At 28.3% G+C, this 19252-nt stretch overlaps 1 protein-coding gene across 1 annotated transcript; it reads left to right on the top strand.

The window, feature by feature from the left end:
* Nucleotides 1-3053: 3053 nt before the first annotated feature.
* Nucleotides 3054-4607, top strand: LOC117923072 (berberine bridge enzyme-like 22). Its single transcript, XM_034841319.1, has one exon. It carries the CDS (start codon nt 3054-3056, stop codon nt 4605-4607), a length of 1554 nt encoding a protein of 517 aa, XP_034697210.1.
* The last annotated feature ends 14645 nt before the right edge of the window (nt 4608-19252 follow it).

The raw sequence follows: 19252 nt of genomic DNA on the forward strand, positions 1-19252 counted from the left end.
AAAAAAAAATATTAAAAACTTTTTTTTTTTTTTCATTTTTTATTTTTCCATAAATTATTTTCTCCTTCCATTCTTTCCTTCAATTTTTTTTTTATTTGAACTTTTCCTTAAATTTTCTCTCATTTTTTAAACATATTTTTTATTTTTAGGATGCTTATCATCTATTTGATAATGTTTTTGTTAGCTATTTTTTTTTTTAAAAAAATTTTAATAGAAAAAATTTGGAAAGTGCAGTTACAAACTTTTTTATTATTTTTAATGAAAATTTAAATGGAAAGAAAAAAAATTCAATGTCCAAAAATCACTCTCACCTCCTCAAAAAAGAATGCACCTTATTAATTTTAACAATTACATAAATGAATGGCGATGCTTTCTTATATTTATTTTTTAAAATTGTTTTTAACTAAAAGAACTTTTTTTTTTTTTTTAGTATTTTCTAAAAATAAAGGAATTTGGTAAGTTTTGTTTTTAAATACACTTTTTAAAAATAAAAAAAAAAACAAAAAGTTTGTATGGATAAATTTTAAAAAAAAATTAAAAACAGAAAACTATTTTAAAATTATACAACTAAACATGCTCTTATCTTTTTAATTGTCACAATTTCTAAAAGAAATAATTTACATTTGATGACAAATGCTTTTAAGAAAATATTCAATTTCAATTTAAATAACATAATTGATACATGGTAGAATATTTAAATAAATGGCTAGAGAGTTTGAGCATAATAAATGTTTCTTACAAAAAATTTTAAAAAATAAATCCTTGTTTTAGCTAAAAATTGCAAGTGGAAATGTTTGTAGTATGACTGCAACTTGAGTCGGTTGGACAGATTAGAAGACTAACCCGTGCCATACCCAACTAGATGTTGGGTTGCTAATTACCGGCTCACATCAAGACCATGCACAATTCGGGTTCCCACACGCTTCTTGTAGGTTATTGGGTAAAATAATTATTTTAAAGTTTATGAAGCATAAACCATATTACAATATAAAGAGTTAAAAGTTAAATATGTCTCAAAGTCTTAAAATATGTACATTAGCTAATGATTTAACATAAATAACAACCTACAAACTCAAATTTCAATATTTTAAAATATTCTAAAAATTAAACAAAAATAATAAACCTATTAATTTAAGATAATTAAAAAAAAAATCATAACTTCAAGATAATTTAAAAGTGAGAAATGTTGGATTTTATTATTTATCTTTTTTATACTATAAATATAATTTAAAAATAATAAAAGAAAATATATGGGTTTGGTTTCGACCAAACGTCGAACTTAATCCTAATATTTTTGAGGTGATATTTTTTCGTCCTAACCCTAACCTTGACCCATTTAATATTTGCTCACTTGAGCAAACCAAAACCTCATATTGAGCAGGCAAATTGTAGCCTGAGTTTGTAGATTCCATCTAAATATTAATATATAAAATTCCTTTAATTGTAGATTTAACAAGAAGAGAGGTACAAAATAGATCATGCATGCATGTGGGTTTCTTCAATGGTATTACAAGTATAGAAGTATAGTTTTGCGCAAAAGTGAATCATTCTAAACCATTTTTAGTTCAAGGCATTTTAGTAGTGATTTTAATTTATATATTTTTTTTTTCAAATTAATAGACTCGAGAAGAAATACATCAAGTCTTGTTTTATTTGAAGTCTATTTATTTAGTAAAAAGATGGAAAAAAATATTGTTATATGCATAAAAAAAAATAAAAATACAACATAGTCATTTTAAACCAATTTTTTATATATATATATATAAATTTATGGTATTAATTGATTTTGTACTTGAGTTTTAAACTATTTTAAAAAATTTCTAAGTTCATTAATAAATTCAATGCATTAAATTTTGTTTGATTTAGAGTTTTTTTCTTAGTAGAAAATTTCGGAGAAATATAATTATTCATAAACAAAACACTAGTAAGTCATCCAAAGTATAGTCTATAATTTTTTTAATATTAATCGAACTAACTTAGTGTTCTATGACTTTTTAGAATAAATTTCATTATTTTTCGGTTTCAAATTATTTTTAACAAGTAGTAAATAAAGTGTCATTTGATTTGGAACCTATTTGCTTAATGAATAAAGAAAAAAAAAACAAAGAATTTAGAAAAAATATTTGGTTAGGAGAAAAATTACATATAAAAACTTTTTGTATTGGCTTGTGACGAGAAAACAAAACAGTCATGTTCTGTTTAGTTTGATTTTATGATTTTTTTTTTAATTATTTGTTTAAAAAATCATATCGTATTTTAATTTGTTTTTAAAAATTGTTTCTAGAAATTTTATAAATGTTTAAAAATAGTCAAATATACTATGATGATAAGAGTATAATATAAGTGATACATGGTACAATATTTTTAATAAATGCAAAGATATTCTGAGGCATAAATGTGTCTTAGAAAATTGGAAAAATAAAATAAAATCCCGTATTTTAGTCAAGAATTCCAAGTGTAAATGTTTGAAACAACAAGAGAGGTAGATCATGCTTGTGGGTTTCCGTACATTCTGGAAACAACTTAAATTTCTGTATTTGAATTACCATTAAATATTAATTTATTTACTCCAATTGCAGATTAGAAAATACACAATTTAAGTTTCTTTATATATATATATATATATATGCAAAAATCATTCAATAATTTATTATTGTTGTAGTGAAAGTTTTAATACAAATAATATTAGTTTAAGAATATAACACTACACTACACTACAATAATTTAGAATCTCGTAAAGTTACATATTCAACAATCTTTTTCTCTCATTAGTTAAAATATATATAAAGATATTCCTGATAATTTTTTTTATAAAAATATTAAACTCTCATTAGTTAAAATATTTATAAAGATATTCCTGATAATTTTCTTTATAAAAATATTATAATGATATGAATACCGGGATTCTTTACAAAAAATAAAATCTCTATTAATTAGGAATGTGGGACACTTTTCAACGTTTGTAAATGCAGCTATGGAAGGCATGATGATTGATGATAGCATAAAATCTCTTGTATACTTCAGTTAACCCTAAGGAAACTAGTTGTTCAACAATGGAGTCTCTTCTGTTTTTTTTACTACTTTCTCTTCTGTTTCATGTTTCTTGCGCCTCTCAAAGCCCTCGTAGCAACTTTCTCCCCTGCATGGTCTCCCATTCTCTGCCTTCTTCTCAAATAAACCAAGTTGTCTACTCACCAGATTCCTTATCGTACTCATCTATCCTCCATTCATCCATACAGAATCTCAGATTCATGAATTCCTCCAGCCCTCAGTTCATCATCACACCACAAAGTGAAACCCATGTCCAAGCCGCGGTTATTTGTAGCAGAAACCTTGGCCTTGGAGTAAGAGTTCGAAGTGGTGGCCATGACTATGAGGGTCTTTCCTATAAAGCAGCCTGCCCATTTGTGATCATTGACCTCGTCAATCTTAGGAAGGTTAGCGTAAGCCTGGATACTAGCACTGCTTGGGTTGAATCCGGGGCCACCCTCGGGGAGCTTTACTATCAAATCGCTACTAGGAGTAGTACGTTGGGGTTCCCGGCCGGCGTTTGCCCTACAGTTGGTGTTGGCGGCCATTTCAGTGGAGGTGGACAAGGCACCATGACCCGAAAATATGGCCTTGCATCAGATAACGTGTTAGATGCAATTATGGTGGATGCTAATGGCACCATTCTTGATAGAGAATCCATGAGTGAGGACCTCTTTTGGGCCATTAGAGGCGGTGGAGGGGCCAGCTTTGGAGTCATTCTCTCATGGAAGATCAAGTTGGTCCCAGTTCCGCCCATAGTGACTATATGCAATGTCCCTAAAACCCTAGAGCAAGGTGCAACAAAGCTGGCTCACTTATGGCAACAAATTGCACCCAAGCTCCATGAAGACATAAATATGAGAGTCATCATAACCCTAGCCAACAATACTAAAGGAGAAAAAACAGCCCAAGCTCTATTCAATTCTTTGTATCTCGGCACCATTCAACAGCTCATCCCATTGATGAATGTTAGCTTCCCGGAGCTGGGTCTTGCAGCGAAGGACTGCCATGAATTGAGCTGGGTACAGACTTTCGCCGAAGGGGAGTCCATCAAAGTTTTAATGAACAGAAGTCATGAAATCAAAGGCTATTTCAAAGGTAAATCAGATTATGTGAATCAACCTATTCCTGAAAGCGGGTTAGAAGGGATGTGGCAGGTGTTTTTAGAAGGTGAAGCCGGGGTCATGATTTGGGATCCATATGGTGGAAAGATGAGTGAGATAGCGGAGGATGAAACTCCATTTCCGCATAGAGCAGGAATATTGTATAATATTCAGTACTTCAATAAATGGGAAGAAGCAGGAGTTGAAGCACAGAGAAAGCACATGGAATGGACTAACAATATTTACAACTACATGACTCCTTTTGTGTCCAAATCTCCAAGGAGAGCATTTCTAAATTATAAGGACATAGACTTGGGAAGGAACGATGAAAATGGGAATACAAGCTTCTCGCAGGCTGGGTTCTGGGGCCAGAGCTACTTCAAGAACAACTTCAAGAGGTTAGCACTAGTCAAAGGGCGGGTTGATCCCTCCAATTTTTTCAGGGATGAGCAAAGCATTCCACCCTTGAGGTAGGAGGAGATAAGGAAAGAATTAATCGGAGTAAAACATCCAGAGCTCTCTAACTCACGACTCCTTAATTTCATGTGGTGCACAAGATGTTATCTTTGAAAACTATTCAAAGAAATAGTGCTAGCAGGTTTTTTTTTTCTTTTTTCTTTTTTACCTTGAATGGTAAATGGTATATTTGGTATTTTTTCTCTCTTGAAATGCAGTTGATAACAATGGCGGAGCCACATTGTGCATTGCCTCCCGATTTTTTCCTTAAAAAAATATTTGGATTTGATACCGTCAATTCCCAAAATATTTGAGATGGATTTGACAATTATCACTAGACTACAAATGAAGTTGTGGCCTTGTTTTTTTTTACCTCATAAATATCTAGTTTGCTGCTTCAGCCACCCATAAAGTTCTTATTTTGATGGAACACTTGGTCTGAAAAATTAACCAAAAAATATTTGATTTGTAAAAAGAAATAAGAAATCCAAGAATCATATTGGGTTAGGCATGCATGACATGTCTTAAGGATAAATATTTTATAGAAACTCAAGTCCTTGAAGATTACAAAATTAGAAAATTTGAAAACAGGTCTATTAAGGATTTTTTTTTTTAAATGAAACTAGATTATCTCATAATTTTTAAAAATTATTCTATATAAAAATTCTTTAATAATAACACTACGCAAATTTTGAATAAAACATTAATTTAGAAATAAGCTTCTCATGAAAATTTATTTTCCATGAGAAAATTCAAAATGAGCAACTTTGAAGTATTTCTTATCACATTGTTATAGTATTGTTATATTCAATACTATAACAACATCCCCTTTGTGTAGCTTTGCTTCATATGGTCATATCTCTCTTGTCTTAACTTCAATTTGCAGACCTTTTGAAGCATTGAATTTCTGACTTCCAAAGCTTTAAAACCATACTAGGTTTGCCCCCAAAAAACTCATGGGAGAAAATCCTGATTTTGAGTCAAAGTGAACATTGTTACACTACCATGGAACTAAAAAAAACAAACTTTCAAAAATCTTCTTCTCATATTTTTTCTTTTTAATTCAAAGGAAAGATTCATCATTTGCTCCAATAAAAGTCAAATCTTTATTAACATCATTGAAGAATTCTTTTCTTGTAGTCCTCCAAGATGATAAAATACTCGACGTTACTTCATAAAATTAAATCTTATACTCCTATAATGGAGCTTACATCCCAATCCATGGAAAATATTAAAACATCACAAGAAAATTTGAAAACCTATGCTCCTTTAATGGAGCTTACAATTGAATCCATGAAGAAGCAAAGAAAGAAAACAATTATCTCATTTAATCAACACATGCAATAATAAAAGGAATAAATATGTGTCTCTTAGCCATGGGATAATATCAAGACTACAAAAAAGAGGTTAGCACACCCTAAATAGAGATGTAAGTATGTTTATAACATGACTCTAATACCAATTATTGACATCTTAGATCTAGGCAACAAAAGCAGTATTAATTTTATAAATTGATCTTTATAAATATCCCACAGGGGTTAGAGCTTTAAACTTTTGACACTTTGTCTTCTAGAAAGGTTTTTCCAAAAAGAAACTCTAGCCACCCTCAAGGAGAAAGAGAAGGCTACACTTCTCTTACATGTCTAAATCTATGTGAGGAGAGATTAGGTAGAAGAACACCAAGTAGATGAGATCTACGACTTCTTTGACAATTTCAACAAATTGAAATTGATATGGGAACATCCAAATCACAAGTATGTGTTACTATTCTCTAGATCTATTAATCGTATTAGTTTTTAATACCATATTTCCCTTTGATTAGATCTAGAAAAGCCTAGGGCTAGATGTATGCACCTTATTGGATCTAAGCCCAAGGAACGGAGCAATCCGATATTTACAATAGAGTGACCAAGTAGAAGATCACTAGGTGATTAAGGTTCTCTTCTGAGTAAAATTTGATTTAGGTAATTTTTTTTTAGCCCTAGATCTAACATTTTTCTAGTGTTCTATTGTGATTTGATCTAGTATCCCTCAATAGCATGAGCATGCACCTATGATCTAAGGGTATCCCAATAACCCAAAGCCTAGACATCATATCCCTACAGTTTTTGTGTCATTACGATGAGTAAATACATTAGGTACATAAATTCAACCTTCAGTCTAATAAAAACTCTTACAGGTTTATCTTTGGGTATGTGAACACTTTAAGTGGTATTTGTTGTTACTTTTTAAACAATAAACATAGTCATTTGCACTACTACAAAAATTGAAATTAATGACGCTTTATTTTATGACGCTTTCTAAAAACGTCATTATTGAGGGTATACAATGACGCTTATAAGAAGTGTCATAGTTGTATTATTTATCTTGATACTTATTATAAGTGTCATTATTTGATGTCATCTTTTTCCTTATAACTGTGTATATAATGACGCTTATAAGAAGCATCATAGTTTTATTATTTACCTTGATACTTATTATAAGCATCATTATTTGATGGGTATGTAATGACGCTCCTAATAAGTGTCATAGTTGTATTGACTTTTAAAATTTTTGTTTTTAAGTTAACTTATACAAATTTTGATATTAGAATTTTATTCTATAAATTAATTATGGTAAATTGACATTAATATTAATGACATAAAGTTGCTACATTAAGGTTTTTTAAAAAACATTGGATATAAATAAAATAAAATCCTAATAAATTATTTTTTTATTATTTTATATTAATTTTTTTATAGTTTGTATCAATACAATCTATTAAGCTCATTCTATTAAATTAGTTTTTTTTTTAAATATCAATATTCAAATTAAACCAACATCAAACTAAAATATCAAATAATTAAACAATATAAATTCATTATGAGTTCAATATATAAAAATTATTATTGAAAGATGAAATAAAGAATACTATTTTTAATTTATTGAAAAAGGACATGCATGGTATTTTAGAATTTGTTATAAAGTCTCCATTGAAAACCCTAACTTTTGGAAGACAAGAAAGAAGGGAGAGAGCCACCGTTTTTAGTGAGAAAGAAGAGAAGAGAGAAAAACGCAAGTTTTTCTCATCCAGATTTCATCAAAGGTCTGATCCCACTTCGTCTGTGGTCCGATTGAGCTGAAATTTGGAGGAGAGTTTCGTGACTCATTTATCTTCAATCTGAACGGTGAAGATCGGATTTGGAGTTTCGGAAAGTCATTATAAAGAAAGAGGAGAAGAGAGAAAAACGCAGGTTTTTCTCATCATGCCCAGATTTCATCAAATGTCCGATCCCGCTTCGTCCGTGGTCCGATCGAGTTGAAATTTGAAGGAGAGGTTCGTGGCTCATGTATCTTCAATATTAACGGTGGAGATCAGATTTGGAGTTTCGGACAGTCATTAGAGAGAAAGAGGAGAAGAGAGAAAAACAGTGGTTTTTTACATCATGCCCAGATTTCATCAAAGGTCCGATGCCGCTTTGTGCATGGTCTGATTGAGCTGAAATTTGGAGGAGAGGTTCATAAGTCATTAATCTTAAATTTGAACGGTGAAGATCGGATTTAGAGTTTTGTAAAGTCATCTTTCAACCAAAAACAGAACCTTTATTTTGGTGGGCTTTTTTCAACCAAAGATGGCGCTTTCTGAAAGTGTCATTGTTGCCTAAGACATACAATGACAGAGGCGGAAAGGACGCTTTAGAGAAGCGTCATCTGTTACCTTTCTTGACGCTTAAAAAATGTCATTGTTTCCCATTTTTCTTGTAGTGTTGGCTTATAAAGTTCCTTAATAGACTTTGGCTAGTTCCACGGTTGTACTGCTTATGATTCTATTTTGTGATAACTATGGGATGATGACATAACATAAAGAACCAAGGGTCATTGGAAGGGAAAACACATAGGGAGGAAGTAATGTATGGTTCAAAAGAAAGTTTAGAGAGGTGATGTGACTATATAACATATTCTTTTTATGGTACCCCATCCACTTTTAAGGCTAGTGAGAGTGTTGGGATATAAACCTTAAAAGCATGACATAATGTAATGAGGTTTCAATTTTATTTTATTATCCCATTTTTACATTATGGTTTCTTTAAGTATTTAGGTTGACATCACTTGCATTAACTATAAGAAAAAAAATGAAACAATGATGCTTTTTAAGCGTTAAGAAATAGAAAAGATGATGCTTCTCTAAAACATCATCTTCTAGCATGTCATTGCATGTGTTAATGAACAATGATGTTTCTAGGAAATGCCATCTTTGGTTAATGCTTTCAATGATGCTTAAAGAAGCATCATCTTTAAATGATGTTAACAATGACACTTGTAAAAGTACCATCTTTAAACATTTTTTTTAAAAAAAATAATTTTTACAAAATTACCAATCTTGACACTTATAAAATCGTCATCTTTGATTTTTATTTTTATTTTTCATTTTTATCAATGACACTTCTAAAAGCGTCATCTTTGGTACATTTTCTATTAAAATTAATATTTATACCTTGTTATTAAAATAATGAATTTCCTATATAATTAAATAAAAGGAAAAACAATTATGAGCTATAAAATTAAACTAAAGTTTTCTAATTAAATATCTTCAAATATTGATATACAATAATCTAGTTCAAATAATTAATATAACTATTTAGGAAAAATAATTACGTATGAATTTTTTAATTATATCAAAATATTACAACAACAATTTTTTATTCCTTTAACAAAAGAATAAGCATTAGTGCAATGACTATTAAGATAAACCGTAATATGTAGAAACCTACTTTAACCTCCTAATAATCAGTTCATCAATCAATTGATGCAATCTTCATGGTTTTTGACATTGTCTCTTTTAACATAATGATTTCTTTTCTTTTGGGCAACCAGTTTCCTTTGCAACCTATAAACAAAGATATGATGAATAAAACCAATATTACAAAAATTATACATGCAATAACTAATAAGTATAATTGAAACTATAACCTTAATTCACAAAAATTCTGAGGGGAAAAAAATAGAACCAATGTCAAATAAAATGTAGAAGAAATTGAGAAAATAAACATGAGTCAAAGCGAAATAGTTAGAGCTAATTATCACATGAGGATAAGATATCTTTCAGTAATTGTACATATAAACTCTATAATAAAATTGTACACAATATTTTATGAGTAATAATAATAAAAAAAGGTTCTTTAACAATACGTAATAGATTTTCAAATATGATATAACATTGAAAAATTAAGAGTAACATATCATGGTACTCCAAAACAAAAGTAGGATAAATTTTAACATAAACAACTAACCTAAAATAAATGTTCTACAAATAGAGAAATAAACATAAAAAGTTCAGTTATATAAAGAAAATAACAAAGGAATAGTCCAAGAATAATTCAAGGTAAAGTATGGAGAAAAAAATATAAACCATCAAAGTAATGGAAAGAAACTTAGCTTATTTAAAGTATTTTTGCAAATCCTTGTATCTTTAATTAAATTAATTCAAATTCTTCTTACATTCAAAACAATATAAAAATATGAATGTGCTTATGACAATAGAAGAATTAGGTCGTCTAAAGTGAAAGACTAGAAAAACCCAAGAACAAAATAATATTTCAATTGGAGGCCTAAAATACCAAATACAAAAAACCCAAGAAAATCAAACCCAAAATCCAGAAAATATATAAATCCAAAAATTAAAAAAAAAATCATAAAAAATTCAAATCAAGACAAAGATGTAAAGTTAGTTTCAATCATACATACAAATCAAATATATTTTCCAATAAAACTACTTTTCTTTTTGCTTTTCCCATTTTACCTAGTTGTTCGTAACTTTGTCTGTTTTCTCAACGGTAATTTAAGAATAAGATTTCTTTTTCCGTCATTTGACAATCCACTCTACTCTTCAAAAGAAGGAAAAAAAAAAAACAATAATGTAATAAATATCTTGATAATATAGTTTCAAAAATTATTTTTTAATAATATTTCTAGACATAACTAGTCGGGTAGGAAAACAACAAAAGTGAAGAAGCTTATCAATTTAAAGAAGAATAATAAAACTTTTTAAAAATATAAAGCCGATTTAAGTATAAATTGCACTTCGAACATGCAAAATTATCAAGTGCTTTTTGCACTACAAAATTATGGAGATAATTATTCATAGGTAAGATGAGTAAAATTAGAAAAAAAAAAAAGAATCAACCACATATGTGGTTTTTTTTTCTTCAAAGATATAGTCATACACGTGAGTGTGTATTAAAAAAAGTAGAGGTATAAATTTATTTGTAGAATATATAGATACTCTTATAGAAGTAATCTAAAATGTAATTACCTTGAATTCGTCAATATAAAAAGTAGAATAAATTATAATAAATAAAATTGCACTAATTAAAAAGACTAAAAAATGAAGATTTTCTTTTTAGTTATACCATAATTATTATTGATTCTACAAGCATGAATAATGGGTCAATGAAAAATTGTGAAGTATGAAAAAATAAATAAATAATTGAGATCTTAGTTGTTAAAATCACATGGTATTCCATCAACTATAATGGAAATTTATATCTTCTTTTAAAGGAAATTCATTCAATTATAATATTGTAATAGCAGTTGAAAGTCTACCATATACTAGAACACATGATCTATATATATATATATATATTATATATATATATATATATATATATATATATATATATATATATATATTAAATGCATTTTCATAATTAAGACTTTAAACTTCAACAATCTAGTATAAAATTGAATAAATTTGGAATTTGTATGGAAGTATATTTTTTTAACTTCTCCATTCTCCCGCTATTCGAAGGTTCGAATCCTTCCGTCCCAAAGCATACCAATTATATCAGTGTATTATCCATATAGGGGATCTTAATATTTTTTAAAATAACATAACATAAAAAATAATTCTAAAACTACGACACTTTTATATTTCAAGTAGAACTCGTCTTTTGAACAAATGAGTTCAGTATAAAAGTGAACTTGTTTTAACAAAAAACGATTTCAATATAAAAAAATGTTAACTCATCTTTTGAAAAGGCAAGTTCAGTATAAGAAATTTTAAAGTAAAAAATGAAACTCATCTTTTCAAAAGACGAATTCAATATAAAAAGTAAACTCTCTTTTGAAAAGATGAGTTCAATGTAAAAATTGAATTCGTCTTTTCGAAAAATGAGTTTAGTGCAAAAATAAAAGAAATTATGAAAAACGACATATTTTTGTATTTATTTTTTAAACAATGTTATTTTAATAATATTTTAAAAACAAATATGTGGATAGGGAGTAGGAATAACAATGGGGCAAGTTTGGGATGGGGCACCTCTATCCCATTCCTATCTCAAAATATATAATTATTTCTCATCCCCGTCCCAAACTCGAGGTAGGTTAGGGTAATGCACTCTCATTACCGTTTTGAAACACCAATTAAAATCTCATCCCCGCCTCATCCTGACCCGGGTATATGTTTTTGGAGCGGCGTGGGGTAGGGCGAAGCGGTGCAGGGCGGGGTGGAGTGAAGTGGGCGAGGATGGGATGGGCGAGGTTGCTTTGCTCTATAAGAAAAGGATATCCAGAGACAAGCACCACTCCAATTCTAATAATTCTATTAAATTTATCTCTCGCATAGTGATTATAATATATATTCTAGTTGGCTTCAAATTTATAATACACCAAAAAAAACACCAAATAGCATGAACAATTGCAAAAACAATTTTAAAAAATAAGGAATAAAAAATTGCCATCTTTTGAAAGCTTCAAAGGTCTTTAATGGGGATGAATGGGTTGTTTGCATCATCCATCCCTGCAAAAACCATTCAAAGGAGTAAGATTTAGCTTGTGGGTTCTCTTGAATAAAAAAAAAACTTAAGAAATGGAATCTCTCACTTCTTTCCAACACTTACCATTTTCAATGATAATGGCAGGAAGCAAGTAACCAAATTGATCTATAAGTTTGTTTTTCTATACTTCTCTTGACTGGTGATAAAACAGAGTTGAAGTAACCATTCTAGCCACTATGTCATATAACAAAAGTAGCATTAAATTGTTCTAGAGCTTACAAAAGCTTCAAGTTTCTTGGGAGCCAAACAAAGCCCACTAAAACATAAAAAATGAAAAAAAAAAAAAAGTGATTAATTACTTCATGGTTAAGGCTTTGTTTGGTTTAGTGAAAAAAGAACAAAAACTTTGAAGATAGCCTACAAAATATATTTCTAAAAAAAACAAAGCCTAAAAACAAAAATGAAGGTGATTACCATTTTCTCTCCCATTTAAAGGAAGACGAAAAACATTAAGCGCAAAGAATTTGAATAGAATCTAACAAAGAAATAAAAATAAAAAGAAGAAAAAGGACATTGAATCAAAATGAAAAAAAGGAAACCTGTAGAAAGAAGAATGGCTCAAAAAACTTAGAGAGAGAAAGAGGAGCTTATACTGAGAGATGTGTTAGGAAGTGTTCCAAATTCCTAATTAGTATAGATTCCTTTTTGTAAAGAATATTATATAGAATATTTATAGGTTGATATATTATTGTAATATTAGACTTCCTTATAGAATAAGGAAGGTTGTTGAAAATATTTCTATAAACATTCTAGGTCATGAGGGGAAAAAGTTATGAGATGGAGATGGACCTATAAAGACTATACAAGGTGGATATTGTATAGTGGAATCATTATCTCTCATCCGTGGACGTAGGTATGGTTGGTTAAACTATGTTAAAACTTCGTGTACCATATGTGTGATTGTTTTATCTTTGTGTTCTTGAACTAACATTGTTGGCATCAAAGCTTTCGCTGACATAACAAGATAAGTGGCACACTGTGAAACATAAAAACAAAGAGATAAATTCTAAAACAAAACCTAGAAATTTAAGATTTCTTTAAAATCTTTACTTGAAGCTAGAAAGGTCATCTTCTCTACAAGCTGTGAACTCTAAAGATGATAAAATTTGTCCAAGAAGAGGAAATTTATGCTGCAGAGTGGTAGAAACGAGAACCTTAAAATGAGACAGGAAACAAATATTTATAGGTAGGAGGTAAACTTGTAATTTTATATTTGGGGCGAGGCAGAGCAGATTATTACAAAACTCAACCCGCCTGGAACCCAATTCGGGTTTTAAATAGCAAATCCAAACTTGTCCCATTCCCGATTACTATGCTCCCATAGTTGTCCTAATAGGGATGAGGCGGAGCGGGTGACTTGAAAAACCTGTGAAATTTTCATCCCTAATAGGGAGGGGAGAGTTAGGTGGGTCAAAACACGTCCTACTAACTAATGTGCACTTGCAACACATAAAGCACGTGGGAGCTTTTGAGCTTTGATAATTGCATGCACTACCCCAAAGGTAGACAGTGATGATAAAGCCTCCATTCAACTTTCAAAAACAAAATATGTAAAAAAAAATAATAAGATAAATATAAATGAAATACAAAGTAATAATTTCAAGTGCTTGACCCAATAGGATGCTTTCTAGAACCGAAAATATGTAAAAAAGAATAAGGTAAATATAAATGAAAAACAAAATAATAATTTCAAGTGTTTTGCCCACTAGGCATGCTTTCTAGAACCCTAAGAAATTAAATTGTGGTCCATAAATTAATAACCTTTAATACTTAGAGTACGTTTGATAGTGATTCTAAAAAGTGTTTCTAATATTTTTTATACTTGAAAGATAAAAAATTTTAAGAGTTAAAAATACTAAAAACACTTCCTAAAATCATTATCAAATGCACTCTTAAAAAATATTTAAGGAACCAACTTGTTTTAATAATGCAAATTAAAAAATTAATAACCTCTAATGCTTAATATTTATTTAAAGAACCAACCTATTTTAATAATGCAAATTAAAACATTCTACTACTCAAACATAATAATACTTTATAAATTCTTTTGTATAATTAATCTTCAAGCATACACACGAAATAAAATCTATTTATTACACACAAAAAAAGGAAGACAAATGCACATATAGGAAAATGTATAAACTGAAATTTCACATGTACTAGCTAATTAAATTCTTAAGCAGTCCTACCCATTAGTTAAATAGTCATCAAACATTCAAAACAAATAACTACTTATAGGTTACACAAGCATCACTTTTGCCTTTTTCACTAATGATCTAATGGACTTTAATCCATGATAAGGAACTGCATAGCCTAAATAATATGAACCTAATGACATGTGAAGTTGAAGAATAGCCTTTCAATCAACGACATTCAACTTTGCATTTAGAGTTTCCTTCTCTCAAGACTCGGGTCCATGGATCCAAAACTACACCGTAATCATCCTCCATAACCACTAGTAAAAGAGAAAAAATTCAATTAATCATGAATATTATATCTACCACTCAACTAGGAGACAAGACAATCTGCAGATTATTATACCAAAAAGTTTTTTTTTTTTTTTTCATCAACATAAAGGGCAAGAAAAATGTTATAGGTTTTGCTATAAATATGGGCAATGATTATGAATCCCCAACACTCTCCTTTTTTTTTAATTATTTTTTCCAAGTGGTTCATACGGCAGAATCACAACTCTAGTACTAAACAAGAAATATAGAAATAAAAACCTTATACAAAAAATAAATATATGAACTCAAGTAAAGGAAAAAAAATTTACCTTTTTCAGAATCACAAGACTATTTTTAAAAGATGAGTCCTTGATTTTGAATTAGAGAGCCATGTGTGATGCCTATAAATAAATACAAGTTAAAAATGGGTCCTTCCCAATTAAATGAAATAAACAAGGAGAAATAAAAAAGGAAATTATGAGAGATGCCATTGAAATGGCTTGATAGGTGCTTAGAGCAAAGCATTGTTTCTCTCCTCTTTGTTCCAGGAACAGGGCACCTCTTCTCTTTACAAACTTCCAGTGCACAATGTGAGTCATTTTCTTATATATTCTCTTAATAATAATAATTGTTCAGAAACATACTTCTCATTTGAGAGACAATTAAAGATATGGTTTTTTTTTTTTCTCCAAAACAAATCCAAAACCTTTTCATGTTCAACATCCATTCAAATAAATAATAATAATGATAGTAACAAATAACCAAAAAATAAAAAATAAACTATAAATAAAACAAAAATTTATTATGTTTCTTGAAAAAATTCAAATTTACCAAAACCTACGTACATATTTGAAATTCAAATCCTTGGGGACAAAGATAATTTTTTTTTTTTTTTTTTTAGGGATAGAGCATTGAGATATGTTTAAAATGAATGAATAAGGTAAGATCTATATGAACAAATATACATATCCAAAAAAAATGACACTTTTTTGTTAGACATTTTCTTTAAATTAGGAAAACTGGAAAAAAAAAAAAAAAGGCAAATAAAAACTTATCTAGACTGAAGACATTTTTGCTAAGAAGGCTTAAAATCTCACAATTCAATTTTACTACTTTACCGAGACCAAGCTTGTTGAATATATGTAGTCCCGCATTTTCACATGTGTTCCCATTCGATGGCAAGACTCGCTTTTTGTTTGTAAAAAACTGATTTTATAAATATTGGAGTCGACACTTATTTTACTATTAGTTTTTTTTTTTTTTTAAAAAAAAAAGAAAAACAAAATAAGAAATAAAACCCTAAAAAAAATTTCTCCTTATTTTGGAAAAAACATGTCTTTGAAAACTCGAGTTTGAGTAGGCACTTCTTTTATTATTAGTTTTGTTAAAATAAATGAAATTCAATTCGTGTATATCATTTTTAAAACATATTTTTAAAACATGCTTACCAAATGAAATTAAGTAGCATTCATTTTCAGAAAATAGAAGTTTAATGGCCTAAGGGAACTAGATTATTTTTTTAATGGAAAACTAAATAATTATAAAATGATTCAAAACTGATTTTAAAAACAATAGATTATTTAACATGTATGAAACGTCATTTTGAAGTTCATTGATTTAAGAAAACAAGGGTAAGAGGGTTTGTAAAACATTGAGGGACACTTTGTCTTAAAAGAAAATGGGAAATCAGGTTTTTCTAAAATAAAGAGTTTTATTCCAAAGCCCAATGTCATGCAACTTACCCAAGGGCTCTAAAAAAAACATCAAGATTATGATGATCGAAAGCTATACACTGATATTTTATTTCTTTCCTATGTCCATATAAAATGGTAATCTAGATGAATCGCTTACAATCACTTGCATTAAAAATATTGGTTTATAGTATTATATAATCAATTAATTAAAATTGTTCTTGTTTATTTCCTTTTCTTGCATAAACTATAAAATTTGGATATCCTAACCTTCCTCGACCTTTTCCGCATCCATCCTTACTTCCTAGAATTATTGTTCATTCATTTGTTTCTCATCTATTCAACCATTTTTGTATTAGTCCAAAAGTCTATCTCAATATCACCAAAATCCATCACATAAAATTACAAGTGAATAGGATAATAACCATGCAAACATTTAAAGGAATAGAATTCGATCATTATTAACATTCCAAGATACAATTAGAAAAAGGAAAGAATTACATTATAAACAAGAATTATAAATATGAAATTCAGTCACTTTTAGAGTACACGGTTCACATTAAATCACTAATTCAATTTCACATAATTGATGAAATCTAAAATCGATCCAACCAATTCCCACAATGTCTAGGAGGATTTCAAATTTGAATAATAAAAAAAATAGACAATTTACATTCTCAAGATAAAATAATCTTTATCAATCAATGGATATTTGAGGAATGTCATCAGTCAAGTTCTCAATCAAAGCATACTAGAACAAGGTCAATGAACTTGAAGCATCATTACCCAGATTTTAAATCTCATCATGTTAACTCAAAATCAATGTAAATCAAGAAGAGATTATTTCAAGTGTTTGACTAAATCAAATTAATAATGAAGATTTGATTTCCCCTATACAAACTCCTAAAATATGCAAATATGAACAAATCAATATATATTAACTTTATCTATTACTTGATTGTTAATTAAATTGCCAAAATTAAAAAATACATATTAAGATTTTTGAACAAACAAGATTAAACCAAATCATTAATAAAACCCATCATACTTTTAAGTGAGATCAAACTATTATAAATTTGTGGAAAATGGAGAATAATTCATTTAAAATCATAGAAAAGTTAACCTGATTATATTTTAGTCAACATGAAGTCATTGATGTCCTAAGAAAATGGTAAATTTAATTGCATGAAATAACCTAATTAACAATGATTTATCAATACTGTTCTAATCCATTTGTAATAGTTGAGATTTTAAAGAGAACGAATCATTAATTACACAATGATTTGATGAATTTATATTAAACAAAGATTTAAAGAAAACAATAGTTCATGGATTTTAGAAAGATTTATAAGATTCATGATAACTTGATGAAGATTTGAAATATATATATATATATATATATATATGAAAAGAAGACTTTAGAGTGACTAATTTCTTTTAATCCCCTAGAACTACAAAACTAGATTCTAAATGTTTTGAATCAGTATAGAAATTGTAAGTGAGTTACTAATTAAACACATAATAATCAAATTAACATAATATTATAAAACAGAGTAATCTAGATTCTAAATTCTCTAAAATATTTGGACCAACCTATAATAATAAAAATTAAAGAAAATATGAATTTTTACTTATGCAATAATTCAGTTAGAGTGTTATTTAAACAAAGATTAAAACAATAACAATTTTAAATTCAAAAAGAAAAAAAAATCTTTCTATATCATCATAATTAATAAAGACTTGAGGAAAGTTGTAAAATAAGGATTCAGATTAACTAAGTTCATTTAAATTCATAGAATTAAAAATCTCAGTATATTGAATTAAATTAGATTCATATAAATGCTAAATAAATCATGAATTAAATACATAAAATGATAAAAACTAATATTAAGTTAACAGTTCTTAAATGAAAAGCCTAGATCTAAAATTTTTGAAAACAATTACATCATTCCTAAAATAATAAATCCCTAATCATGTGATAACCTACTCTGAATTTGTTAAACAAAAATCCACAAGAAACATTAATTTATGATTGCAACAAAACAAATCAAACATCTATAGAAAAAACAGAGGAAAAGTCTAGATCCAAGATTTCGAAAGCGTTTATATCAACTTTTAATAATTGACACCTAAAACAATGAATCTCTAATCATGTGATAACATATTCAGAATTTATTAAATAGAGACCTTCATGAAACATCAATTTATGATTATAATCAAAACAAACTAAACATCTACAAAGAAAAACATAGGAAAAGTCTAGATCCAAAATTTTGAAAGCTATTATATAAATTTTAAATAATTGGCACCTTAAACAACAAATCTATAATATTCATGTGATAACCTATTTAGAATTTCTTAAACAGAGACCTTCACGAAACATCAATTTACAATTGTAGTAAACAAATCAAATATCTATAGAGAAAACAGATGAAGCAGGAAATCATCTCGATTTTTTAAGACAATTGAATCCATAGGATTAAAAAAAAAAAAACAGATGAACAAACTATAATAAAAGACCTCTAAAGAAATTTGATATAAATCAATACATAATTAAAACAAATAAACAAAATAAAAAAAATTATTTTCAAACAAATTTGATATAAATCACTAAGGAATTAAGAACAAATGAACAAACTATAATCAAAAGACCTTCAAACAAATTTGATATAAATTAATAAAAATTTGCCAGAAGTAATGACCTAGGGTTT

Source organism: Vitis riparia, chromosome 10 (assembly GCF_004353265.1).
Source record: "Vitis riparia cultivar Riparia Gloire de Montpellier isolate 1030 chromosome 10, EGFV_Vit.rip_1.0, whole genome shotgun sequence".
In the NCBI taxonomy this organism is placed as follows: domain Eukaryota; kingdom Viridiplantae; phylum Streptophyta; class Magnoliopsida; order Vitales; family Vitaceae; genus Vitis; species Vitis riparia.

Coding starts and splice junctions, on each gene's coding strand:
- LOC117923072 (XM_034841319.1), top strand. CDS start 3,054: ATGGAGTCTCTTCTGTTTTTTTTACTACTTTCTCTTCTGTTTCATGTT.